This window comes from Terrapene carolina, unplaced genomic scaffold (assembly GCF_002925995.2).
Source record: "Terrapene carolina triunguis isolate 2854851 unplaced genomic scaffold, T_m_triunguis-2.0 Scaffold789, whole genome shotgun sequence".
In the NCBI taxonomy this organism is placed as follows: Eukaryota; Metazoa; Chordata; order Testudines; family Emydidae; genus Terrapene; species Terrapene triunguis.
In genome coordinates this window covers 57,010-84,402 of record NW_020665140.1, presented here as the reverse complement: position 1 = coordinate 84,402, position 27,393 = coordinate 57,010, and the positions used below count along the sequence as shown (strand labels likewise).

The following is a 27,393-nucleotide window of genomic DNA, read 5'->3' as shown; positions in this document are numbered from 1 at the left end:
GGGGCCCTCTTTCTATTGGATTGCACGGCCATCTCTGCTGGAGAGCTCTGCATAGTTGCCACTGCTGCTGAGCTCCCCTCGATGTCCAAAGAGGAACTGAGATTCAAACTGCCCAGACAGGAAAATGAAAATGAATTCAAATTTTCCCGGGGGTGTGGCTGGTCAGAGCATCCGAGCTCGGACTGCTGTCCAGAGCGTCAACAGAGTGGTGCACTGTGGGATAGCTCCCGGAGCTATTACCGTCGATTTCCATCCACACCTAGCCTAATTCGATATGGCCATGTCGAATTTAGCGCTAATCCTCTCGTTGGGGAGGATTACAGAAATCGATTTAAAGAGAGCTTTATGTCGAACTAAATGGCTTCCTGGTGTGGACGGGTGCAGGGTTAATTCGATATAACGGCGCTAAAGTCGACATAAAAGCCTAGTGTAGACCAGGCCTTGGTGAGTGAAGTTTGTAAAAGTGACTTGCTTAAAGTAGCTCAGTATAATGTGGAGAATAGCGGTTTATCTGTTGGGAGTGGCAACTTGCCTGTTAAAGAAGATGCCCCACTTTCCAGGTATGTGTCTCAAATCAGCCATGGGTGCTGGGACAAAGAAAAAGATATCTCCAATTGTTTGTTTGTTTTGAATAGCAGCATCCCTGCTGAGAAACAGTCTCTCTCTAGTTCTCTGTCTGTAAAGCAGTCAGAAGAAGCCTGTCAGCCTATGAGGAAAATTTATCTGTTGATTCTGGATACAACTAAAGCCCAGGAAGGAAGTGGTCCTAAATTTGTGTCTGCTAGGGACGACGACATTGTAACTAGGTTGCAACCAGTTAATGTCATAAATACCTCCCAGAGACCAAGCGATTCTGGAGCTCCTATTTTGCCTCTTGCTTGTGTGTTGCTGGGTAAAGATATGACAACCTTGTCTGATCAGGTTGATATCATAGCCAGAGCACAAGGAAAGCATGAAGGTGATTTGACTATGTTACCCACTGACAGTGTGGAAACTTATAACAAGGAAGAGAATGCTTCTAATCTTTTGACTATGAAGTCTAGCAGCTTGCCTGAAAGGGGGTTGTGTGAAAATCCTCCTGATGGGCCACAGGTGATTCTGGATGTAAGTAAAACTCAGAAGGAGTGTGGTAATTTGTCTATTGTACCAAAGTCGATTCTGAACATAACTAAAGCTCAAAAAGAACCTGTTGCAGTTTATGACATTGCAGAAGGAAAAAGGAAATTTCTTGGTGAAGTTTCTGAAAAGAAATTGTTTCCATTGACTCTTAATGGGCCATTGTTGATAGTAAACAGTCTCTCTTCTGAGAAAAGTGTGTTGGTGCCTAATGGCCAAAGTCTTTCAAATGAAAATGAATCCACTGAATTTGCTTTGGAAAAAATCTAGTGTGGATAGCTTGGGGTACGTCTATACTTACCTCCGGGTCCGGTGGTAAGCAATCGATCTTCTGGGATCGATTTATCGTGTCTTGTCTAGACGCGATAAATCGATCCCGGAAGTGCTAGCTGTCGACGCCGGTACTCCTGCTCTGCGAGAGGAGTACGCGGAGTTGACAGGGGAGCCTGCCTGCCGCGTCTGGACCCGCGGTAAGTTCGAACTAAGATACTCCGATAAGTTGCGTATCTTAGTTCGAAGTGGGGGGTTAGTGTGGACCAGGCCTTGGATAGCTTAAAAGAGCTTCAATAGCTAATATTGAAAGTGAACAGTCTGTGTCTCAGGTTGAAGAAAGAGTCTGGATTCCTGGTTTTACACAGCAAAGCAGCCTTATGAATAGACCCACAGACACTTTGGATTAGTCATGTGATTTCTTAGTAAGCTCTAGTGCATCTGATGTCTCGTGGATGCAGAAATTGGTAGGTGAAAAGCAGGAGAACTGAATTTCAGACATAATGATAGAAAATGGTGTGTCTCTTTAAAGCATGATGTCCATGCAAACTGCCTAGCTGACAAGAAAAAAAAGAAAGGCAAGCTAACTCTTAAAAAGCAAAATGCCCTTACAAACTTTGCTCCCTCATCTCTAAAATACCAAAATACCAAGGAAGTGGTTAAACTGAAATCCTATGTTAAGAAAAACCCTAAAGTAAAGAAAAAGCGACAAAGGTTCAAAAGGGATATTGAACAAGCTGACCTAAAGAATTATTTGTCTAAACAAAAGGATTGGCATGACAAAAATTATTGTAAATATACACTTGTGATAGAACTGATGTTATTGCTAATGATTGTAACTAACTTGTTGCTAATACCAAAGACAGTAAAAATGTACAATGTGCATGGTCTTTTGGAAAAGCCCTTAAACATGTTAAGAGTGGTACATAATAGAAACCCTTATGCTGTTTGGTTCAACAAGAACACGCTTTGTATTAAAAGGCCTTATAGTGTTAAGGTTTCACAGCCAATGCCTATGCACATTCCTAAAACTTTCCACAGCAGAAAAACCATTACAAGCTTGAACTGTTGTGCAAATGGGGAAACTGAGATACAACACCTCACAGCCTTCATGGCTGAATGCCATAGTGAGTGCTCTCTAAACAACATTAATGGCTATGTTAAGTCAACACATAGACCAAACCCTGGAATCACTAAAATGTTTCATAAAGTATGGACTAAGTTTTTAACTTGGGTCAAAGCATGCATCAATAATTTGGCCTTACTAAGAATTCAATGTAAACACAGCTCATATCAATGTTGGAAGGTCCTTAAGGTGCATCCAGGAGCTTTAATTTCTCCCTTCCACACTAATCACGCACTGGGGATGTGACGCATGGCCAGAAAGAGTTAAACATCTTGCAAAATAAATTACTCAAATTCAACCCTTAAAAAGACATATTGGGAGATAAGGTTTGTGTTTTTGTGTATTTACAGGTTGGTAGTCCTGGTATTACAGGTTGGTAGTGTATTTACAGGTTGGTCAACAATGTAATCAACAGTTTCTGTTAGATTATAGATATTCAGGCCTGCCTGTAAAGGCCTATACTTTAAGAACTTAGGTGTATTTTTATCACTTAGCTAGTTACAGGGGTATAAAAACAAAGAATCAAAATCACAGTCCATCTGTGTATGGGCCTTCTCTCACTAGGATACTCTGAGGCTTTGTTCTCCAAAGCACTTGCAACCCCTCCCAGCTTGGTATCATCTGCAAACTTTATACGTGTACTCTGTATGCCATTATCTAAATCATTGATGAAGATATTGAACAGAACCGATCCCAGAACTGATCTCTGAGGGACCCCACTCATTATGCCCTTCCAGCATGACTGTGAACCACTGATTACTCTCTGGAAACGTTTTTCCAACCAGTTTTGCACTCACCTTATAGTAGCTCCATCTAGGTTGCATTTTCCTAGTTTGTTTATGAGAAGGTCATGCGAGACAGTATAAAAAGCTTTACTAAAGTCAAGATATACCACGTCTACCACTTCCCCCCATCCACAAGGTTTGTTACCCCCGTCAAAAAAAGCTATCAGGTTGGTTTGACACGATTTGTTCTTGACAAATCCATGCTGACTTTTACTTATCGCCTTATTATTTTCTAGATGTTTTCAAATTGATTTGCTCCATTATCTTTCCAGGTACAGAAGTTAAGCTGATTGGTCTGTAATTTCCTGTCCTGTCCTTATTTCCCTTTTTATAGATGTGCACAATATTTTCCCTTTCCCAGTCTTCTGGAATCTCTCCCATCTTCCATGACTTCTCAAAGATAATCGCTAATGGCTCAGATATCTCCTCAGTCAGTTCCTTGAGTATTAGCATGCAATTCATCAGGCCCTGGTGACTTGAAGACATCTAATTTGTACAAGTAATTTTTAACTTGTTCTTTCACTATTTTAGCCTCTTCTGATCCTACCTCATTTTCACTGGCATTCACTACATTACATGTCCAATCACCACCAACCTTCTTGGTGAAAACCAAAACAAAGAAGTCATTAAGCACCTCTGCCATTTCCACATTTTCTGTTATTGTCTTTCTCCTATCATTGAGTAATGGGCCTACCCTGTCCTTGGTCTTCCTCTTGCTTCTAATGTATTTGTAGAATGTTTCCTTGTTACCCTTTAAGCTGGAGGATTCTCTGCGACTTGAAGTCTTTAAATCACGATCTGGAGACTTCAACAGCTGAGATAAGGGAAATTGGGTGGGCCAGCTTTTGTGGCCTGCATCATGCAGGAGGTCAGACTAGATGACCATAATGGTCCCTTCTGACCTTAAAGTCTATTAGTCTATGAGTCTATGTCTCTGGCTAATTTGATCTCGTTTTGTGTCTTGGCCTTTCTAATTTTGTCCCTACATACTTGTGTTGTTTGTTTATATTTATCCTTTGTAATTTGACCTAGTTTCCACTTTCCTTTGAAGGACTCTCTTTTTTATTTTTAGATCATTGAAGATCTCCTGGTTAAGCCAGGGCGGTCTCTTGCCATACATCCTATCTTTCCTATGCAGTGGGATAGTTTCCTCTTGTGCCCTTAATAATGTCTCTTTGAAAAACTGTGAACAGTCTTCTATTGTTTTTCCCCTTAGACTTGCTTCCTATGGGATCTTACCTACCAACTCTGTGAGTTTGCTAAAGTCTGCCTTTATCCATTGTCTTTATTTTGCTATTCTCCCTCCTACCATTCCTTAGAATCATGAACTCTATCATTTCATGATCACTTTCACCTAAGCTGCCTTCCACTTTCAAATTCTCAACCAGTTCCTCCGTATTTGTCAAAATCAAGTCTAGAACAGCCTCTCCCCTGGTAGCTGTCTCCACCTTCTGAAATAAAAAAGATTGATATGAAGATTCAGAAGTGTCCAAATTATAGAATTAATGAAGATAATGATGGTAAAGATAAGTCAAAACTAGTCAAGAAGATAAGTTTGAAGCTCAGAGAAAAATAGTGGGTCAGACACTCACCAGGGTTCTGTCTCACTACCAGACAATAAAAGGGAACTCAGGGAGGGTTGCAGCTGCTCCACCCTTTATGCCTTAGTAGAGGACCACAAAGAGGCGCAGGGAGCACATGCAGCCCTGGACATTGCTATTAAAAAAAAAATGACAACAATTATTTCAGATTCATGGGATGTATGCGCAACTACAGTTGGATCCACACTGACGCTCAAAGAACTTAAATTTTTTAGAGAGCTAACAATGAAGGTTTAAAACTCTGGAGCCTACTGGCAATCTAGTCTCTCAGAAGAAAAAGCTTAAAGAAAGGGGGAAAAAGACCAACAGGCAACAAAGGAGAGAAGCTGTATCAGCCACTGTTACCACACGGGCACCAAACAAACACACACAGGTTAAAGCAGAACTGGAGAAAACAGAAATAATTATTCTGTTAGTAAGGTGTGCTAACATTACTTCCTCAGTACATCTGATGTTCCATTCAGATCAATATTGGAAAATTATTGTCTTGATAAAAACTTTAAAATTTCACCCAGAAATGCTACCTCATAGAAGATCAAATTATCCTAAAATTAATATAAATGTAAAGTAGCAAGAATTATTAAAACAAAGAACATGGTTGGAATTTAGCTAAGCAAGGCTTCAGAAGCAGCTACTAAGATAAATCCAGATTGGTCAGGTCTGCTTTTGACATTATAGGCAGTTGAGAGTATTTCATAGTTTATTTGTTTTCTCCTATAGTGCCATTTCAAACTATTCAATCCTCATGTTCTCAGCTGACAGAATAACATTGGACGGCATTTGGTATAAAAGTTGCAAATGCCAGCAACAGCACTAAATGTCACCATAACTTTAATAGGTACATTTAGAAAAACTATTGTTACATTCAACTACATAACTTCATTGAGTACTGAAATAAATTCCTCTTTGGCTATTTTATATTCTTTTAAAACATTAATATTAAAAATAAGTGCATTTATACGGAACAAACTTCAGTCTCTTATGCAACACTGCTTAGCTGCTCAAGAAAACCTGTAAAATAGAACACTCAGTGGCAAATATTTCTCTCTTATTTTACTTCAATATACTCAAGGGTTTCCACTGACATGGCCACTGTTGTAGCAAAGAAAAGCGGGATGTCCTTCTGAAGCTCAACAACACCTTAAATTGGGAAAGAGGATCTGTTCAGTGACACAAGGTGCTCCTCTCCTTGCTTTCAGGAGCAAGGGATAAAAATTTGAGTTACAAAAACAGGCCTTCCAACTGGTGTCTCGTTTGTTGTGGAACTGCTAGATCAGGGGTCGGCAACCTTTCAGAAGTGGTGTGCCGAGTCTTCATTTATTCACTCTGATTTAAGATTTCGCATGCCAGTAATACATTTTAACATTTTTAGAAGGTCTCTTTCTATAGGTCTATAATATACACCTCTACCTCGATATAATGCTACCCGATATAACACAAATTTGGATAAAATGCGGTAAAGCAGTGCTCGGAGGAGGGGGGCTGCGCACTCCGGTGGATCAAAGCAAGCTCAATATAACGCGGATTCACCTATAACGCGGTAAGATTTTTTGGCTCCCGAGAACAGCGTTATATCGAGGTAGAGGTGTATAATTAAACTATTGTTGTATGTAAAGTAAATAGGGTTTTTAAAATGTTTAAGAAGTTTCATTTAAAATTAAATTAAAATGCAGAGCCCCCCAGACCAGTGGCCAGGACCCGGGCAGTATGTGTGCCACCAAAAATCAGCTCGCGTGCCATAGGTTGCCTACCCCTGTTCTAGATCCACCATAAGATGTGTGTAACTTTTACGAGGGCACTATACTAAACTCCTTGCTACTGGTAAATATTCTGAAAACACCAAAGTGGAATTCTGTGTTGCTGAATCTACAAAATACACTAACTGTCCACAGATTTTAAAATAATGTTAACAAGTGATCAGTAGTGGGAAAATTAATATAAATATTTGATTTTTTAAAAATCAACCATGGTGGTAGAAGAGGATTTATCCTCATTAAATTTAACAGCAATTCTACTGTTATAAGGAAACACTGTTTTTGCTTTCACCTATGTGTATCTATTTTAAACTTTTTAAGTTGGTAAACAGAACTATGAATGCAATGCAGTTCTTAAACAATGTGGAGTTCTTTCAAAATCCTTGTTTGTGATATACATAAAATACTTTGGTTGTATCAAAGAAAAAGAGAAGGTGAAATCAATACCTAGAATTTGAAAATGTGTGTAAAAGTTCAAAACCACTGTGTGTTATATGGCAAAAATTTTGCTAAATTTAAACAAATTCAAATATTTGTATTAGCTGTAGATTCATTTTCATAAAGCTAGTTTCAGAAAAACTGGAAAGAAAAAGGAAACCCACAAGGACAAGCTGGCTAGTTCAAGAAAAAAAAGCCAAAGTATCAGTGTTATTCAAAATATTTTCTTCACTCTCTGTGAGGTAACTGTGTATGTGTGTCCTGTATAGAATGACTTTGCCAGTCCTCCAGGTGCGCCCAGAGGGCAATGTAGGCAATAATGACCCATCTGTTCACCACTGGCAACTAGCAAACTTCTAATGAAGACAGATGTGGGTCACCTGTACAAGCAGGCTGCAGGGTGTTAATGAATCCACCTAATGGTCACTACCTGCCACTTCTGACTGATTGATGACTCAAAAGGTTAAGCTTAAAAAGCAAAGATGAGTATTTCAGGTAATCATTAGTCTTACCAAGACATCTCTATCAGTCTAAGACACTCATTCTTTACTATTGTCTTTTTCCATTTCTGAAAAATGCTTCCATTATTTTTCTCCAGGTATCTGAAATAACCCTGCAAGACCTTGTGAAAAATTATTTCTGCTTGAAGTTCATTGCCCAATGAAATAAATGTTCCAACTAGCTATAGTAAACTTAAAAACATACTTTCATACTATATTTTATTAAATCTTTCCTCACATCTGACCAGTAAAACCGAACCTAACAATTTTAAAATACATATTTGACAGTCAGTTCTAAAACTCTTCAAGTATGTTTATTAATAGTTTTATACAAGTCTATTTTGATAGCATACCTACCGTATGACAACTTATTTTTTAAAGTTAACTTCAACCACCAAGACCAAGTACAGTAACTGGGTTTTGTGCAACGATCATTGTGGGAGTTAGTGGAGCTGGAATTCACTCTCCCAAACGCACATGAAGCCAATGGCACCACAACGCAATCTGTGACTTATGAACACTGTATGTGATGCAAATCCAATAAATATTTTTATAAATGATAGTCTGTTTAAAATTATTTGTAAAAACTTAAGTTCCCTTCTGCAATTTAAACAGCAATTTTTTCTTAGAATGGAACTCTCCCACTGTGTCCTTCTTATCTAACCCCATGTACAAAGCTTATCGAGAACCATGATATATCATGCCTAGACTATTTTTAGGCTTCCTATTGTGTGCTCATTTCCCACTCTTGTGTGCTTTAGAAATGTTTCAGTCTTAGCCTAAGCTTCCTGGCTTGATTTTTACACACAAAAGTGCCTTAAAAATTTCTTGAAGAGGGAAGAATGGCAGAATGACAACTTGTCTCCAGTTAGAGGCAGATGTGAAATGAAAAAAGCAAGCTATTAAACCACAAAAACAAGACATGTACATGGGATATTTTCATCCTACTGGTACAATAAACAAAGAACATTATCAGGTGTGCTTCTTGGTTACGTGACATGCTTGAAAATCATTGATCATTTATTTATTTCAGTAATAAACTAAGACAAAAAATGTTGATTTTTAAAAACCTATATATGAGGTGTATGTTGGGATGAGGAAATTCTGCAGATGGAAATTTCTCCCTAGGGATAAAGGAAATATTGCAAACCTTTCTGAGTTTACTCTGTGGTGAAACCTGAAGACAATTTTATTCTTCTGCTATTATCTATTCACCAGAATCTTATTAATATGTGGCAACAAAGAAAAGTCATGGTTGTACCCGAAAGTGAAGGGAGAAAGTAAGAAAAATAGTATGTGCTGTTAGTAAATCTACAAAATATCATATATTTTATGTTACAAGTTTTTATTCTGAATGAGTTTATTCATTTTCAAAACATTATAACAAAACCAGCCAATCTGATTTCTGGTGCATTTTCAGTGACTGGAGGTATGAATTCAGTCCAGTGATAGTTTGGACACAAAATATTGTAAATCACTCACTGGAAAATACTGAATCCCAGTTATTTCATAATATTAAGCATTGTATTTGTAATATATTAAGCTAACAATCAGTTGATTTAATATTTATTCTTAAAAAGCTAATAGCAAAAAATTATTATTAGGAGATTGGAAACGGGTTTTATTCCTGGTTCTGCCACTGGTTTGCTGTGTGACCTTGGGGAAGTCATTTAACCTCTTTATGCCTCAATTTTTCCTATCTGTAAAATGGAGATAATTACCTACAGCATAGTAGTTTTGTGAGGCTTAATTCATTTATATCTGTAGGGCACTTGGACAAACTAGGATGAAAGTTACTAGAGAAGTGCAAAGTATTACCTGCAAGTTACACGCTTCTCACTTTGCACACATGGATAAGAGAATTTTTGGCTTGATTCAAGCTAGCTGGTGGTCTTATCAGAATTCCAATAGAACTAACACTCACCCCAAGCCTTTTGATAAGATGAAAGAGAGCACTATATTACCTTTAAAGTCTGAATATTATTTTCCACAGTATCATAATACTATTCCTTCAACAGTACTCATTACCCTTGTGTATTTTATACTAACTTTTTGTTCACATATTTAAGAATCCATATAAAACTAAACAGTCAGTGACCCTTTCAGACCTATCTTGACGTACACAGTGGGGTTTTTTGGAGTTTTTTGTAAATGGAAGGAAATTTATGTCTACTCTTTGAGGATAAATACTGCTGTTTTTCCCTAATATATATCCAGGAGGACTGCAATTTAAATTACCTTTTCAAACAGATTTAAATTCACAGATGATTTACTGTTGTTCCCAGCACTGCAATGATTAAGAAGCCTCAGTTTTTTAGCCTGAGGCAACAAAAGCTCTTCAAGATCCAATGAATTCAATCTATATGAGTTTGAATATTCACTTTTGCAGAAAACCACTGACATTACACCAAAAATGAAACTTATTGTACAAGGTTGATTGATTTATAACAAAAGCATTCATTGACTGATACTACAGGGACACCTAACAGTGTGGCAAAGTTGAGAAAAGAAAAGGATTAAATGAATTTATTTTGTGTATTTATGAGAATGTCCTCAACATGATATGTAGCTAAACGCCTATACAATAAGCTGAGAATATACTCTCTTTCAAAAGAAACTAAGATGAGTGTTCATACTATTACAATAATATATACATAAACCATTCTAATGAGGACTATACTGTTCTTCATTTAGATACCCCCCCCTTATTTAATTGATTAATGAGAAATATTAATGACTCAAATCATATCTGGTCTTCAGGCACTAATAAATGTGCTAGAATTATCCATAATGATACCCTCATGGAAGGAGTGGAGTGGGGGCAGGGCTGGGGGCAATGAGGGGGCGGTGTCAGAGATGCGGCCCTCGGGCCAATGAACTAGCCCTCATGTGGCCCTCGTGGTCATTTGAGTTTGAGACCCCTGTTTTAGACTAAAGTATTGCTCTCTTTTTACTTCCCTTACTATATATATAGCAAAGTTTTAATAAATTCTAGGTAGAAAAGGTATTTTATTTTACATTAATCAAACCACGGAATGTGCACAGTTTAATTTCAGATTAGCTCCATGCACAAATACCTAAGAAACAAACAATAATGCAAAAAAGAAGCTCTCTTTCATTACTGATGATCTTCAAGTAATTCCTAACTATTGGCGCCATCTAGTGAAATCTTATCAATATCTATACTGATTTCAAAGAAATTTTATGCAGCTCCGGTTCAAAAGCAAGTTACCATAAGGAAGTTAAAATCTCATGCTGTACACTGCAGAAAAGTATCATAACATATCTTTCATAGCGAAATGAGGAAGTGTTCATAAAACAAACTAAATATCTGTAGGTGCCTTTGGATGTAAAATTCCTGGTTAACAAATATTTAATCTTTTTTTAAACTATTTTTGCCATTTCTATTTTTACTGATACAATAAGCTTGAATGGCTATGAATGTTAGTACAAGCAAACTAAGTTTATTTAGACAGTAATTTAAGGAAATATGACAAAGTACACTGCACTATTTTAGTAAAAGCTTAAGCATATTCTCTATTATGTACAAAAAAAACTATGTTAAAAAACAGGTTGCAAATTAAAGTACTCAATTAATAGGAAATGCCGGAATTCAACCTTAACGTGGTCCCCTTGTGCATTATGTTATTCTTCCCCAACATTACTGGAAATCTGTGGCAGAGCCAGGGATAGAACTCAGCTCAATCCAATGCACATTTCCTCACTGCAGAGGATGTGAGGGAGATTCCCACACCTCAGCCATTCTTTTTAGGTGATAAATCTGAGGAACTATCCCAGATTGAGGTGTCAATAGAAGAGGTTTTGGATAAATTAATAGTTAATAAATTAAACAGTAATAAGTCACCGGGACAAGAAGGTATTCACCCAAGAGTTCTGAAGAAACTCAAATATGAAATTGCAGAACTATTAACGATGGTATGTACCCTATTGCTTAAATCAGCTTCTGTATCAATGACTGGAGGATAGGTAATATGACACCAATTATTTAAAAAGGATTCAGAGGCATTCCTGGCAATCAGTATCAGGCAAATTGATTGAAACTATAGTAAAGAAAAGAATTATCAGACACATAGATGAAGATGATTATTATCATTATCTTTGAAAACTCACAGCGATCGAGGGAGGTCCCGGATGACTGGAAAAAGGCTAATGTAGTGCCCATCTTTAAAAAGGGGAAGAAGAAGGATCCAGGGAACTAGAGGCCAGTCAGACTCACAGATAAATCATGGAGAAGGTCCTCAAGGAATCAATTCTGATGCACTTAGAGGAGAGGAAAGTGATCAGAAACAGTCAGCATGGATTCACCAAGGGCAAGTCATGCCTGACTAACCTAATTGCCTTCTATGACGAGATAACTAGCTCTGTGGATGAGGGAAAAGCAGTGGACGTGTTATTCCTTGACTTTAGCAAAGCTTTTGATATGGTCTCCCACAGTATTCTTGCCGGCAAGTTAAAGAAGTATGGGCTGGATGAATGGACTATAAGTTGATTGGAAAGCTCGCTAGATCGTCGGGCTCAATGGGTAGTGATCAATGGCTCCATGTCTAGTTGGCAGCCGGTAACAAGTGGAGTGCACCAAGGGTCAGTCCTGGGGCCAGTTTTGTTCAATATCTTCATTAATGATCTGGAGGATGGCTTGGACTGCACCCTCAGCAAGTTTGCAGAGGACACTAAACTGGGAGGAGTGGTAGATACGCTGGAGGGTAGGGATAGGCTACAGAGGGACATAGATAAATGAGAGGATTGGGCCAAAAGAAATCTGATGAGGTTCAACAAGGACAAGTGCAGAGTCCTGCACTTAGGACGGAAGAATCCCATGCACTGCTACAGATTAGGGACAGAATGGCTAGGCAGCAGTTCCGCAGAAAAGGACCTAGGGGTTATAGTGGATGAGAACCTAGATATGAGTCAACAGTGTGCTCTAGTTGCCAAGAAGGCTAACGGCATTTTGGGCTATATAAGTAGGGGCATTGCCAGCAGATCGAGAGACATGATCATTCCCCTCTATTCGACATTGGTGAGGCCTCATCTGGAGTAGTGTGTCCAGTTTTGGGCCCCACACTACAAGAAGGATGTGGAAAAATTGGAAAGAGTCTAGCGAAGGGCAACAAAAGTGATTAGGGGGCTGGAGCACATGACTTATGAGGAGAGGCTGAGGGAAGTGGGATTGTTTAGTCTGCAGAAGAGAAGAATGAGGGGGGATTTGATAGCTGCTTTCAACTACCTGAAAGGGGGTTCCAAAGAGGATGGATCTAGACTGTTCTCAGTGGTACCAGATGACAGAACAAGGAGTAATGGTCTCAAGTTGCAGTGGGGAAGGTTTAGGCTGGATATTAGGAAAAACGTTTTCACTAGGAGGGTGGTGAAGCACTAGAATGGGTTACCTAGGGAGGCGGTGGAATTTCCTTCCTTACACGTTTTTAAGGTCAGGCTTGACGAAGCCCTGGCTGTGATGATTTAGTTGGGGATTGGTCCTGCTTTGAGCAGGGTGTTGGACTAGATGACCTCCTAAGGTCCCTTCCAACCCTGATATTCTATGATTCTATGATTTGTTAGGGAAGAGCATCAACATGACTTTTGTAAAGGGAAATCATGCCTCACCAATCTACTAGAATTCATTGGCGGGGGGGGATCAACAAACATGTGGACAAGGGTGATTCAGTGGATATAGTGTACTTGGACTTTCAGAAAGCCTTGACAAGGCCCCTCACCAAAGGCTCTTAAGCAAAGTAAACAGCCATGGGATAAGAGGAAAGGTCCTCTCAATAACTGGTTAAAAGACAGGAATACAAATTGTAGGAATAAATGGTGAATTTTCAGACTGGAGAGAGGTAAACAGTGGTGTCCTCCAGGAATTTGTACTGGGACCAGTGCTGTTCAACATATTCACAAAGGATCTAGAAAAATTGGGTAAATGGTGAGGTTGTAAAATTTCCAGACGATACAAAATTACTCAAGATAGTTAAGTCCAAAACAGACTATGAAGAGTTACAAAGGGGTCTTCCAAAACTGGATGACTGGACAACAAAATGGTAGATGAAATTCAGTGTTGATAAATGCAAAGTAATGCACATTGGAAAACATAATCTCAACTACACATAAAAAATAATGGGCTCTAAATTAGCTGTTACCACTCGAGAAAGAGAGCTTGAAGTCATCGTGAATAGTTCTCTGAAAACATCTACTCAATGTGCAGCGACAGTCAAAAATGTTAGCAACCACTAGGAAAGAGATAGAAAATATCATACTATTACTACTATATAAATGCATGGCTCTCACACCTTGAATGATCCGTGCAGTTCTGATCACTCCATCTCAAAAAAGATACATTAGAATTGGAAAAGGTACAAAGAAGGGCAACAAAAATGATTAATGGTATAAAAGAGGAGAGATTCAAAAGACTATGACTTTTCAGCTTGGAAAAGAGACAACTAAGGGTGGATGTGACAGAGGTATATAAAATCATGAATGGGGTGAAGATAGTCCATAAGAAAGTGTTATTTACCCCTTTGCAAGAAGCAGGGATCACCCAATGAAATTAATAAGCAGCAGGTTTAAAACAAACAAAAGGAAGGACTTCTTCACACAATACACAGTCAACCTGCGGAACTCATTACCAGTGGATGTTGTGAAGACCAAAACTATAACAGGGCTAAAAAAGGATTTAGATAAGTCCTGGAGGATAGGTCCAGTAATGGCTATTAGCCAAGATGATCAGGGATGCAACCCCATGTTCTGGGTGTTCCTAAGCCTCTGATGGCCAGAAGCTGGGAGTGAATGACAGGGGATGGATCACTCTATGATTGCCTGTTCTGTTAATTCCCTGCTGAAGCACCTGGCATTGGCCACTGTCAGAAGAGAGGATACTGGGCTAGATGGACTATTGGTCTGACCCAGTATGGCCATTATTATATACATCAAATTCTGGGATGGCAGCTGGTACTAGTGCTGCCTCTTCCCTTTGTCTAGAACTCTAGCTCTCTACTTATCATGCAGGATGTTCTATGGTGACTGGGAGCATCTCAGTTCAGATGGCTGTATAGGCTGTGACTATACATGTTTAAAGATTTTAGCAGCAAGCTACTAACAAGCTTTTAAAATGACAGTTTTCATAGTCTTATAACTTTGCCAAATCTGGGTGGATTTTAATGGGAAAAGCACAGGGAACTACCCCCTATTAATCCGAGAACTTTGTTCTGCCAAATTCCAAGTTTCTGTTTCAAATCATGAAGGTGTTTGAGCTCTTCAAAAGAAGGGTCGGTTGGTTGGTTTTAACATTAGCAAACTACCTATTTTTCAATAGCTTCAGTCTCAGAAATGGCTGAACTGTTTTCATTTAAACTTTCACACACAAAAGAAATTCATCCTGAGGCAGAGAAGAAGCCTGAAAAATTTCAGCCTTAATAGCTAAAGTTTGGCAAAAAAGTAAGCAACTAAAAAAACTCCATGATATGGCAACTCAATCCAAGCACTGGAGTGGAATGCAGTCTAATTTGCTGCATTTGTTCATCTACCTTGTAGTAAATACAGTTCTTTTATATTGTATTCTGCTACATTATTGTCTAATAATATTCAACGTTGGATAATGCTGTGTTGTCAAGTTATAATGGATACACAAAGAAGCAAAATTAACACTGGTGTGAGAATTAGAACGCTAAATTTCCTGACATTTGAGAGATTCTCAACCTGAATGCCACATACATACATACATATATATATATATCCTAAATACACATACATACACTATTGTGTCAGGTAGGTTAAAATATATTCAAGCTCCATGTCTTTCAGTCTCTATTTAAATCTTCCCCAAGAGTCTGTTTTATTAATTCTGAAGTAGATTAAGGAAAAATCTAATATTTACTCCCTTGAAATTTATTCCTACTTTCTTCTCAGGATTGTTATTGTGATTGCTGGCAGCCAATCAGGGAAACAGGATGAATAGATAGATAGTTGGAATTCACCCTTCTTTATACTTAATTTTTAACAACTTTTCACCAGTAACAAATGCAAAATGGAATTTAATAATCCACAATAAACAGCAGTCCTAGATATTTTTAATATTTTTGGCAAGTCATTCAGAATTTTATTTTGTATACAGATAATCTATCCTGCAGTATTCTTGTTTTGTCTATTTGGATGCAGTTGAAGGAAAAAATAAGAGAGTTATATCAGCTTTCTGAGAAAGGTGATTTCAGAGTGGGGGTGAACGGGGAGAGGAAACATATGACGCAACCTTACAAATGTTAGTATTTGTATTTAAACTATAAGAACTACTGTGAAGTTGGAGACCAGTCCTGCAACCTTTCTCCTGGGAAGCCCTTCTTCTGAAACTGTTCATATGAATTCCCAAGCAAAAACTATGGTAAACTGGAATTACGTTTGAGAGTACAGTAATTTAAGATAAATACATTCCAGGGATGTTATACTTGTCCCAAAACCAAACATTCTAAATCCTGGAAATTCAGAGTGAATTTAACTTAAAAGAAATCCAAACACATTAAGGGTTAGAAATTCACAATTAGGCTATGTCTACACTACAAAGTTAAGTCAATTTAAGTTACGCCAATGTTCATCCACCACTGTAATTAAAGCACTGTTGCACATCCACCCACACACTTTGTGATGGCAGAGCACATCGACAGTAGGTGCTCTTGCATCAACACAGAGAGCAGTGCACCATGGGTAGCTATCCCACTGTGCAACTTGCCGCAATCTGCCGTTGGGTGTTCTGAGACAGGTTTGCAGTGCTTCATGGGGGTGGACTCAGCATCCCATGATGCATTTTTCTCCATCTCATCATTCCACAGGCTTCGTGGAACATTTTGCGCCACTTTTCAATAGACCCTGTAAATTGTGCTCCTGCCCTCTATCAGAAAGCATGACTCCTGCACTACTCTCCAGTCTTGTGATGAGCGTTATGAACACAAAACAGCTGATCCTGCAGTTTTTTATGAGCTGTGAATCTGACGACGACAATGTGGTGGCCGTCCTGCTGTGTGTGCCATGAACAGAAACAAGATTGGGGGGGTTTCACCTTCCTCTGCAGCGTGGGGCACGGGTCACTTGCTGGAGGATTCTCTGCACCTTGAAGTCTTTAAACCACAATTTGAGGACTTCAATAGCTCAGACATAGGTTAGGGGTTTGATACAGGAGTGGGTGGGTGAGAGTCTGTGGCCTGCATTGTGCAGGAGGTCAGACTAGACGATCATAATGGTCCCTTCTGACCTTAACGTCTATGATTCTATGAATTTAAGATTGCTGCTAGCATTCACAGAGCAGCTGCACATGGCGGACTGTCGGTTCTGTGCATAAAAAATAAGCACTGAATGGCGGGGTCACATCGTTATGCAGGTATGCAGTAGCTGCAGAACTTTAGAATGTGCAAAGCCACCTTCCTAGAGCTTGTCCCTGCCCTCCAGCACAAGGACACCAAAATGAGAGCTGCCCTCATGGTGGAGAAGTGAGTGGCGATCTCCGTGAGGAAGCTGGCAATGCCAGACTGTTACTGCATCAGTTGTGAATCAGTTTGAAGTGGGGAATTACACCATGGGGGTTGTTGCTGTGATGCAAGTATGCAGGGCCATTAATCACCTCCTGCTTCAAAGGACTCTGGGCAACGTGCATGAAATAGTGGATGGTTTTGCAGCAATGGGATTCCCTAACTGCAGTGGGGAAATAGATGGAATGCATATCTCCATTTTGGCCCAGACCATCTTGTGATGGAATACATCAATAGGAAGGGCTACTTTTCTATAGTATTGCAAGCACTGGGGGATCACCATCAACATGGGCTGGCCAGAGAAGGTGCATGATGCACACATCTTCAGGAACACTGGCCTGTACAGAAAGCTGCAAACAGGGACTTTCTTTCCAAACCAGAGGAGTCCCAATGGGGATGTGGAAATGAGAATAGTGATCCTTGGAGACCCAGACTATCCCTTGCAACTGTGGCTCATGAAGACTTACACTGGCAACCTTGACTGCAGCAAAAAGCACTTCAACAACAGGCTCAGCAGGTATAGAATGACTACTGAATGTGCCTTTGGCCACTTAAAGGGATACTGGCACTGCCTTTTGGCAGGTTAGACCTCAATGAGGAAAATGTTCCCATGGTCATAGCAGCCTGCTGTGCTCTACATAACATTTGTGAAGCTAAAGGGAGAAGTTTCCACAGGGGTGGAGCACTGAGGTGGATCAGCTGGCTGTTGCTGTTGAGCAGCCAAATTCCAGGGCTGTTAGAGGGCTCAACGGGGAGCTATTCGAATTAGAGAGGCTTTAAAGGTGCATTCTGACAAAGAGCCACAGTAATGTGGGTTTCTGTAATGCATTGAGCCAAGCATTGTTTTCTTGCACTGAAGTGTGAATCCTGTAATGACTTCAGTGTGTGCGATAATTTAACAATGCAAATGCACCAGTTGGCACAGTCTACGAATTTTAGCAGCAACCACTGTATGTAGGAGACAAAGATTCACTCGCTTTCTCTAATCAATTTTTTATTAAACACCGATGCAAACATTTCTATCGTCTGGAAGGAACATGAAAATCAAGAGCACATTTACCAATGAGGTTCTCACAGCTGGGTGTACATCCAGCTGTCATTGTGAAACATCTCCATTAGGGTGGAGAGCCTGGGGCACCGCGACAACTCTGGAACATGCAAGGAATGTGGGAGTGAGGGGGAGGACATGGAAAGCAGCTCAGTAGGACCTGCAGGGAAGGCGAGCACAGATGTGTTCTGCTTGCAGTTCACAGTCAGGGACCTGTTTGCTCCTTGAGCAGCTTTAACATCTGCTCCAGCCTGTTTCCTATCCTGACTATCCATTTGCAGATTTTCATTGATAGCCTCTATCCATGCTCTCTGCTTGCAATCCAAAGCACCCGAGGATTGCAACACCTTCTGGAACATGTCTTCTTTACTCCTCTTGTTTCATCTCCTTATCAAAGGGAGCTACTCAGCCAGTGTGCAGGACGAGACCCTCAAGGGCACATCTGCATATGCTAAAGAAACAATAGACCGAAGCACTATTGTGAGTGCACTCACACACTTGATGCAAAGAAGTTAGAAACAACTTTCTCACTTTCCTGTGGCATGCACACAACAGAGGGGAACCCCAGCCATGGTGAGTTTGGCCTCGGGGGTGGGGGAGGTGAGGTTTCAGAAGGGTATCACTACAAGCCCCTAGGGCTACTATTCTGAATAGTGACACTGTTTTCCACAGGTGGGGGGACAGCAGTCGATATCTCGCTCCTGACAGTAACCGAGAATGCAAGTGTGCAGTTCCTGCATGAGTGCAGCTACCAACCAGATCCATGTGCTGGTTGCTTATATGCTCCTACTGCAGAAGTGGCAAAGTTTCCTACTGCGGGGGAAGAAACAGGGAAGCCCTCTCAAGAAACTTTGGCAGAGGATTGCAGAGTACCTCCAGGAAAGTTTCCTAGAGATCTCTATGGATGATTTCTGGGGCATGCACAAGCAATCTGCCTGTAAGTAGTCCTGCGGCTTGCATGCAGCTGTGACTGCACAGACTCCTCCTCCCCACAGAACCAGCAGATCCAACATCTCCAGTGTACTCCAGGCAGGAGCACATTTGCTGCAGGGAGGCAGCATGGTAAGCTGGGCAGATGCTATGTGAGCTGTCCACGCCAAGCAAACAAGAAGAGCAATTTCAAAAATTCCCCAAGCTTTAATGAGGGAGGGGCACATTCCTGTGTACCTGGCTGCAGGGCAGCAGAGTTCAAACTGGTGACCAGAGTTGTCACAATGGGCATTGTGGGATACCTCCTGGAGGCCACTTAGGGAGACATAAGCAATGCAGTGTCTACACTGAAACTGTGTCACTTTAACTACATCATCTTCAGCACTATGCCTTTATTATGTTGGTGTAGCAGGAGAGTTGAATCGGCAGAAGGAGCATTGCAGTCTCTACACCTCCATAGTTAGGTCGACATAAGCTGCTTTATGTTGACTTAACTTTGTAATATGACGGTCAAGCGATTAAAAAAATTAATTGCAATTAATCACACTGTTAAGCAATAGAATATTATTTAAATATTTTTGCATGTTTTCTACATTTTAAAATATATTGATTTCAATTACAACACAGAATACAAAATGTACAGTGCTCACTTTATATTTTTGATCAAATCGTTGCACTTTAAAAAACAAAAGAAATAGTATATTTCAATTCACCTAATACAAGTACTGTAATGCAATCTCTTTATCACGAAAGTTGAACTTACAAATGTAGAATTATGTACAAAAAATAACTGCATTAAAAAATAAAACAGTATAAAACTTTAGAGCCTACAAGTCCACTCAGTCTTACTTTAGACAATCACTCAAACAAGTTTGTTTACAATTTGCAGGAGATAATGCTGCCCTCTTCCTGTTTACAATGTCACCTGAAAGTGAGAACAGGCGTTCGCATGGCGCTGTTGTAGTCAGCGTCGCAAGATATTTATGTGACAGATGCGCTAAAGATTCATATGTCCCTTCATGCTTAAACCACCATTCCACAGGACATGCTTCCATGCTGATGACAGGTTCTGCTCGAAAATTATCCAAAGCAGAGCGGACTGACGAATGTTCATTTTCATCATCTGAGTCAGATGCCACCAGCAAAAGGTTGATTTTCTTTTCTGGTGATTCGGGTTCTGTAGTTTCCGCATCGGAGTGTTGCCCTTTTAAGACATCTGAAAGCATTCTCCACACCTCATCCCTCTCAGATTTTGGAAGGTACTTCAGATTCTTAAACCTTGGGTTGAGTGCTGTATCTATCCTTAGAAATCTCACATTGGTACCTTCTTTGCATTTTGTCAAATCTGCTGTGAAAGTGTTCTTAAAACGCACATGTGCTGAGTCATCATCCGAGACTGCTATAACATGAAATATATGGCAGAATGTGGGTAAAACAGAACAGGAGACATACAATTCTCCCCCAAGGAGTTCAGTCACAAATTTAATTAACGCATTATTTTTTTAATGAGCATTATCAGCATAGAAGCATGTCCTCTGGAATGGTGGCCAAAGCATGAAGGGGCATATGAATGTTTAGCATATCTGGCACGTAAATACCTTGCAACACCGGCTATAAAAATGCCATGAGAACGCCTGTTCTCACTTTCAGGTGACATTGTAAATAAGGGCTGGTCTACACCCAGCCGCTAGTTCGGCGGCTGGGGATCGAAGTTCCGGGTTCGATTTATCGCGTCTGGTCTGGACGCGATAAATCGAACCAGGAAGTGCTCGCCGTCGACTGCGGTACTCCAGCTCAACGAGAGGAGTACCGCGGAGTCGACGGGGGAGCCTGCCTGCCGCGTGTGGACCGCGTCTGAACCGCGGTAAGTTCGAACTAAGGTATGTCGACTTCAGCTACGTTATTCACGTAGCTGAAGTTGCGTACCTTAGTTCGAATTGGGGGGTAAGTGTAGACCAAGCCTAAGAAGCAGTCAACAGTATCTTCCGTAAATGTAAACAAACTTGTTTGTCTTAGCGATTCGCTGAACAAGAAGTAGGACTGAGTGGACTTGTAAGCTCTATTGTTTTACACTGTTTTGTTTTTGAGTGCAGTTATGTAACAACAACAAAATCTACATTTGTAAGTTATATTTCATGATAAAGAAATTGCACTACTGTACTTGTATGAGGTGAATTGAAAAATACAATTTCTTTTATAATTTTTAAAGTGCAAATATTTGTAATAAAAAATTATGTAAAGTGAGCACTATACACTTTGTATTCTGTGTTCTAATAGAAATCAATATATTTGAAAATGTAGAAAAACATCCAAAAATATTTAATTCATTTCAATTACTATTCTATTGTTTAACAGTGCCATTAATTGTGATTACTTTTTTTTAAATCGCAGTTAATTTTTTTGAGTTAGTCACGTGAGTTAACTGCGATTAATCAACAGCCCTACTTTGTAGTGTAAACAAGCACTTAGAACACACAAACAAACTTCCCTATAGGGACAGCATGAAGTAACCCTATGACTGTGAACAAAGCATTTAGTATTTGGAGCCCTAGATTAGAAGACACAGATTTTTGAAGAGTTTAGAAATTTCCTTTCCCTCCTCACTGTAGTTCAGAATTAAAGTTGATTGGGTACTTAACTGTGCATTTCCACATCATAAAATGTTCGGATTTCTTTTTAATTTAACCTTAACTCTGAATTTCCTGAGTTTATAATGCTAGGTTTGGGGATAATTACAGCATCCCTGTAATGAATTTTGCCCTAAATTACTGATATGCACTTTCATCTTAACATAGCTTTGGCTGGGAATTTTCTTATTTTGTTTTTTAAATTGAAAACTTCATTCGTGAATAGTGTAAACAAGAAACCCAAAGAGAATGATACCATGTGATATTACTAATTATTTGAAGATATGAAGTATCAGCCTTAAATCTTCTTTTTATTTTTACTTTGATTACAAGTTTGAACAGTAGGTCTGTTGCCAAACTCAAGAGCCACCAAGCAGTCAGAGCATAGTTGACAGTTAAGCTGGGTTTACAGCTGCTTAGTTTTAGAACAGGCAGCTGGAGTGCATACTCCAGTTTCCCTCTACCTCCTGTCCTCCAAATTTCTCCTGCCTTTTGCGGCTTCCTAGATTTTTCCCCACATTCCCCTGCATACAAATACTCCAACTTCCCCTCCTTCCTGCATTCTCTTGCACATATGCACCCCATCTGCCCTTTCCCACCTCATACATTCCCCTGTACATACATGCTCGCCTCTTAGTACCCCCCTCCCTCCTGATCTCTATGTTGAGAATATACGATGCAACAGGTAGCTTATGAAAATAAATATTTTAAATAGTCATTGGTTGCTATTATTTTTCATGACTGAAGGTTTATCTGTCAGTAGAGGCTGTTGATTAAAATCTCCTTCCAAAGAAATTCACAAGATTGGTCTCTTTCAAGATGGCCACACCATTTCTTATTGTTCCCAAGGATATGGAAGCCCAGGGGCCCTTCAGGAAGATGGTGTTTCCCTATGATGTCAGGATAAAGAAGAATACTCAGCTATTTTGAAAGTGGGCAGTTCTTCATGCAATTCTCTGTAGTAGAACATTTTTCTTCTGCCTCTTCTGGGAGAAACTGACCATTAACCCTAAAAAAATTAATTAATGTAATCTGTACACAAGATTACAGTGAATTTTAATATTTACAAAGTTTGAAGAGTCTGTGTCATTCTGTTATTAAGATTATATACCACAAAAAGGTTTGATACGAGGTGTTATTTTTAAGCACCCTCTTTTTAAATTAAATTTTAATTCCTAACAGATTTACTTATAAATTCTCAGAAAATTAATTCTATACTCAGAGTAAATGCTATAACTTTGGGGAGGCTATGCTCTATTTTTCACACATATCAAAGTAACTGCATCCCTACTTTGCATGCAAAACTCAATTCAATCTCTAGAATGAAGCCACAACTGGCACCTCCATGACAAAAAGGTCACAGGACAGAGCCATTGGTGCCTATCACCAAGCATTCCCTTCTGTTTTGGTACATTTATGATTGAGTTATTTTCTAGTTATGTTCCACTTAATTCCCCAGCAGCTTCTGACTCCTGGTTTATTTTCATTTCCCTTTTCTTGATTTTGTGTAGAAAGTGAGTAGCTAGCAAATGGCCATTCCAAAAAATATAGATTTTCCACTGAAGGGAGTATCTGGAGCCTTGCAGAATACTGAATTTGCAGACTCCAACATTTTCATCCAAAACTGATTGCTTGATTCCTGTTAGCTCCCTCCTCTACACTTGTATCTTGGAACTCAAATTCAGAAAATTTAGGATTTGCTGACTTCATAGTTTAAGTTTCCCATCCTCTACTTGCCTCCCTGGAACACACCATCAAACTTTTTTTTTTAACATGTAATTCAGATAGAGTGATAATTATACTGCATCCCCCTTAATTCATTCAACTTACAGTATCACTATGGACTCTATGGTTTAATATTGAATAAAAGAAACATTATTTCTGGAATAAATTGACTTGCCCTCGGTGAATCCATGCTGACTGAATAAATTGCCTAGGGAGGTTGTGGAATCTCCATCATTGTCCAACCTGCTCTTAAAAATCTCCAAATACCTGTCAGGGATGGTCTAGATAATATTTAGTCCTGCCTTGAGTGCAGGGGACTGGACTAGTTGACCTCTCGAGGCCCCTTCCAGTTCTATGATTCTAAGAATAAACAGTTAAAAATTTATAACTGTTTTTGGTTCAACTTTCCTTTTTTTCTTTCCACATGCATCTCTAGGGGCTCAAATATTCTGCAATGCAAAACAAAAGATTTACAAAATTCTATGTATTCATTTCAAAAACATTTCAAAGAAAGCCAAAAGAATAACAAAAGGTATTTTTCTAATTAGCCTTCTAAATAGATTTTAAAGTACAAGTATATTTAGTGGATCTTGCTGACTTCTAAGATGAGTAATGATTACTAATAATCTAATGTAAGGTTTGTCATGCCATTCCAAAAAGATCAGTTTGAACATATTTTCCCTTTCATTATTTCTAGCAATAAGAAAAAAAAGCTTGTGCCCCTTCAAATAAAATATTTTGCCTGCTGTAAAGCAACTTTTAAGAAAAGGCAAAAGGAAGAAATCAAATGTGAGAACTAAAAGCTCAATAAACAGGCTACAATTTTTTTTTTAAATCAAGAAAGTCTTCTTTCATATTTCAATATAAATTGCAATCTGTTTGTTCATTCTGTCTATACAATCTTCAAATCCCAGTGTTTCAATCCCACAATAATTTTTTTTTTATGTACTAGTAAATAGCTGAATTGGCATTACCTTCTTTTCTTCCTGTAATACTATTACTTCATGATACCGTGGGACATAGGGTTCATATTTTTTCTTGTCTTCCTTTTTGATGTTGACATTCCAATAATGCAGTGCACTTTCCCTTTAGAAAGTTTAGAGAGAGATTTATGAGTCTTCAGTTTTAAATGCCTGAACATGTAAATACGCTTAGTGAAAGCCTTTTGTCCTTTGACTATATAACAAACAGCTGCTGTTTGTAATATTTAATGAAAGCCAGGATTACTCACTAATGGGAGAGTATAAACATATTGTACAATTACACTGTAAACCTGCAGAAGCCACACAAATCATGTTTCACTAATTTTGGTTTGTTACTTTTTCATATTCAAAACTATGTAGTCATTATCACAGGTTGAGTCTAGCAACAATGCAAAGGAGAAAAAGCTAAAAATCAAAGGCCAGACAAGTTAGGGTTTCTGTCCTATTAGATATAGGTGCATTGAAAAGCAAAGCCTCAAGTGCCTTATAAAGTTCTTACTTTAACTGTAGATTTAATACTGTAACTAATACTGTAATGTAATACTGACAAGATCTGCCTATTTATAGCACAAACTCATTTAAAATACTGAGAGGCTTTTGAATTTTATAGTGGCAATGCTCAGAAGAGAACCCCTTTATAATTTAAATATAGAGAGGCACAGATTTCAAGGAAAGGCCCTTAAAAAAGATAAAATTATTTCTATTGGTTACTTAAAATGTCATCCTCTTGCCTGGCATTCCAAGAGACCTACAGAAGGCTGGAAAATGATTAAATCATGACAGATACTTGACTAACAGATTAACACCAATCAACTGTAGCTAAGGAATGTTAAAATTAGCTGTAAATATTTATCTCTACCACTTCCTAATCAATTCACCATTTCTTCAAGCATCAGTTTTAACATTTAAAATTCTATGGCAGATATCATTACCTGGCCCTTATTCCGCAGATCATTTAAGCACAGGTTTAATTTTAAGTACATTCTAAAATTCTATAAACACAGGCCACGATTCAAGAAAACAATGAAGTACATGCTTAAGTCCATCAAGCATTAAAGTTCACTCTTCATAGAATTAAAACTTACGCCTACCTGCAGAGAATGCTAAACATTAGACCACTCAGACAAATTCTGCCCTCAAAGCCCATCCACAAATACTGATTGCCTTCAATGTGAACTGAATATGCATATCTTGGGTTAGTTTCTGGCCCTATAAGTACCAGATAGAGGGTTAAAAAAAAAATTCAAGTGTCTAAGAGACTTAGGAGCCTACAGCGTGGTCTACACTTAAAAATTAGATCAACCTAGCTACCTTGCTCAGGGCTGTGAAAAATTTCACACTATGTGCAACGTTCTTTGGTCGACTTAATTTCTGGTGTAGACATATCTACATCAGCCGATGAATTCTTCCAGTGACCTAGTTACTGCCCCTCAGAGAAGAAGATTAATGGAAGGAACTCTCCATCAGTGTAGTTAATCTACGAAGTGTCTACTCTAGAGTGGTACTGTGGTAGAGCTGCAACACCATAGCTGTGCCACTGTAATATAGACATATACTTAGTCCCATTTTCAAAATTAATTTAGGCACTTAGGGCCAGATTTACAAATGTATTTTGATATCTAAAGATGCATATAGGCACCAAACGGGATTTACAGAAGTGCCTATGCTGGTTAGCACCTAAATACCATTGAAAGTCATTTTTAAATTAAGGGCTAATGTACAAACCCTTCTTTTTCATATGCCAGGAGATAAAGGACTTAAGCATTTGCTCAGTCACAACACAGTAAAGGAGCAGGCACACATTCATTTTTTATATAGCAGAATAGACAGTTAGTGACAGCCTAAAAAGTGGAGTAAGACTGAAAAATCTTTACCCTGCTCTGAACATGGCTACTGACATATTACACTAGCCAGGCATGAGTATCACTAGAATATATTTCTCATCCATTGTCCTATGGTGTGCAGGTTTCCTATCGTTTAGAATTCAAGTTTTAGTCATAGCACATAACAGCTTCTGAAGGAAGTTTATACTTTTGCAATCATTGACTATCCTGCTTGTCACTAAAACAAACCTTTTTAATTTTATTTTCATTGCTCCTGGACAATAAGCAACAAAGACAATTCTTAATGGGAATTTCCCAAGTAAATAAGTGGAACTGTCTGGGTAGGTGGCATTGTTTGGCAATCTTAACTGTGTATTTCCATACTTTAAGCTGTGCCCCTCGATTTTTAATAATTACTGGCTTGGGATGGATAACCAATTCTTTTGTATAATACAAGTCAAATTAAATAATTATGTCATTGAAATTAATTTGAAGACTACCTCTTTTTGGAATTAATAGACAAAGTAAAAAATGGCATATTTTTACTTACTGAGTTATGTCATACTCCCCAGGTCCAGGCCCTGCTTGAGCCTTAAATTCACTACGTTTTCCTGTTAAATTACCAAAATGTACTCCTTTATACTTCATGGCAGAATATGCACCATTCTGAAAAATAAAGATAAAGACATTTTGCAGTTTGTGGGCCAAATTTTCTATCCCGATCTCTAACACATATAAAACTTTAAAACATAGACAAATCTGTTTCCCCAAGTGTGATTCAAATGTTATTACACTGCATCTTGGTTTGTGTACATCTGAGCTGATCATAAAAATTCCAGAAAAACTTGTTTTTGTCTAAATCTGCCAACTAATCGAAAACAAACATTTTGTGGAAACAGTTCCATTACAACAAAACTTCTGATGGCCCCAAGGGATGTTTCCTGCCTGCTTGCCCACCTGGTTCCTCTGCACCCTGCTAAGCCAGAAGCCTCAGAGCTTGGGAGCACCAGCTCCCCTTCAGCTCACCAGGTGGGCTACTAAGGACCCAAGGCTTCCCAGGCTCCCCAGCAGCCTACCAGGCTGACTGCCATGGAGCTGGAGACTATGGAAGTGAGGACTGAATTTGACATAATTCCTATCCGT

General features: G+C 39.0%; 1 protein-coding gene across 1 annotated transcript in view; it reads right to left on the bottom strand.

Moving 5' to 3' along the window:
* The window catches only part of STPG2 (sperm tail PG-rich repeat containing 2), a 415,406-nt gene that overhangs the window by 355,049 nt on the left and 32,964 nt on the right, over positions 1-27,393 (bottom strand). Inside the window, exons 5-6 of the mRNA XM_026660500.1 lie at positions 26,801-26,916; positions 24,419-24,530 (exon numbers count right to left, since the gene is read on the bottom strand). Coding sequence (XP_026516285.1) covers positions 24,419-24,530; positions 26,801-26,916 — 228 coding nt within the window. The remainder of the gene's footprint in view (positions 1-24,418; positions 24,531-26,800; positions 26,917-27,393) is intronic.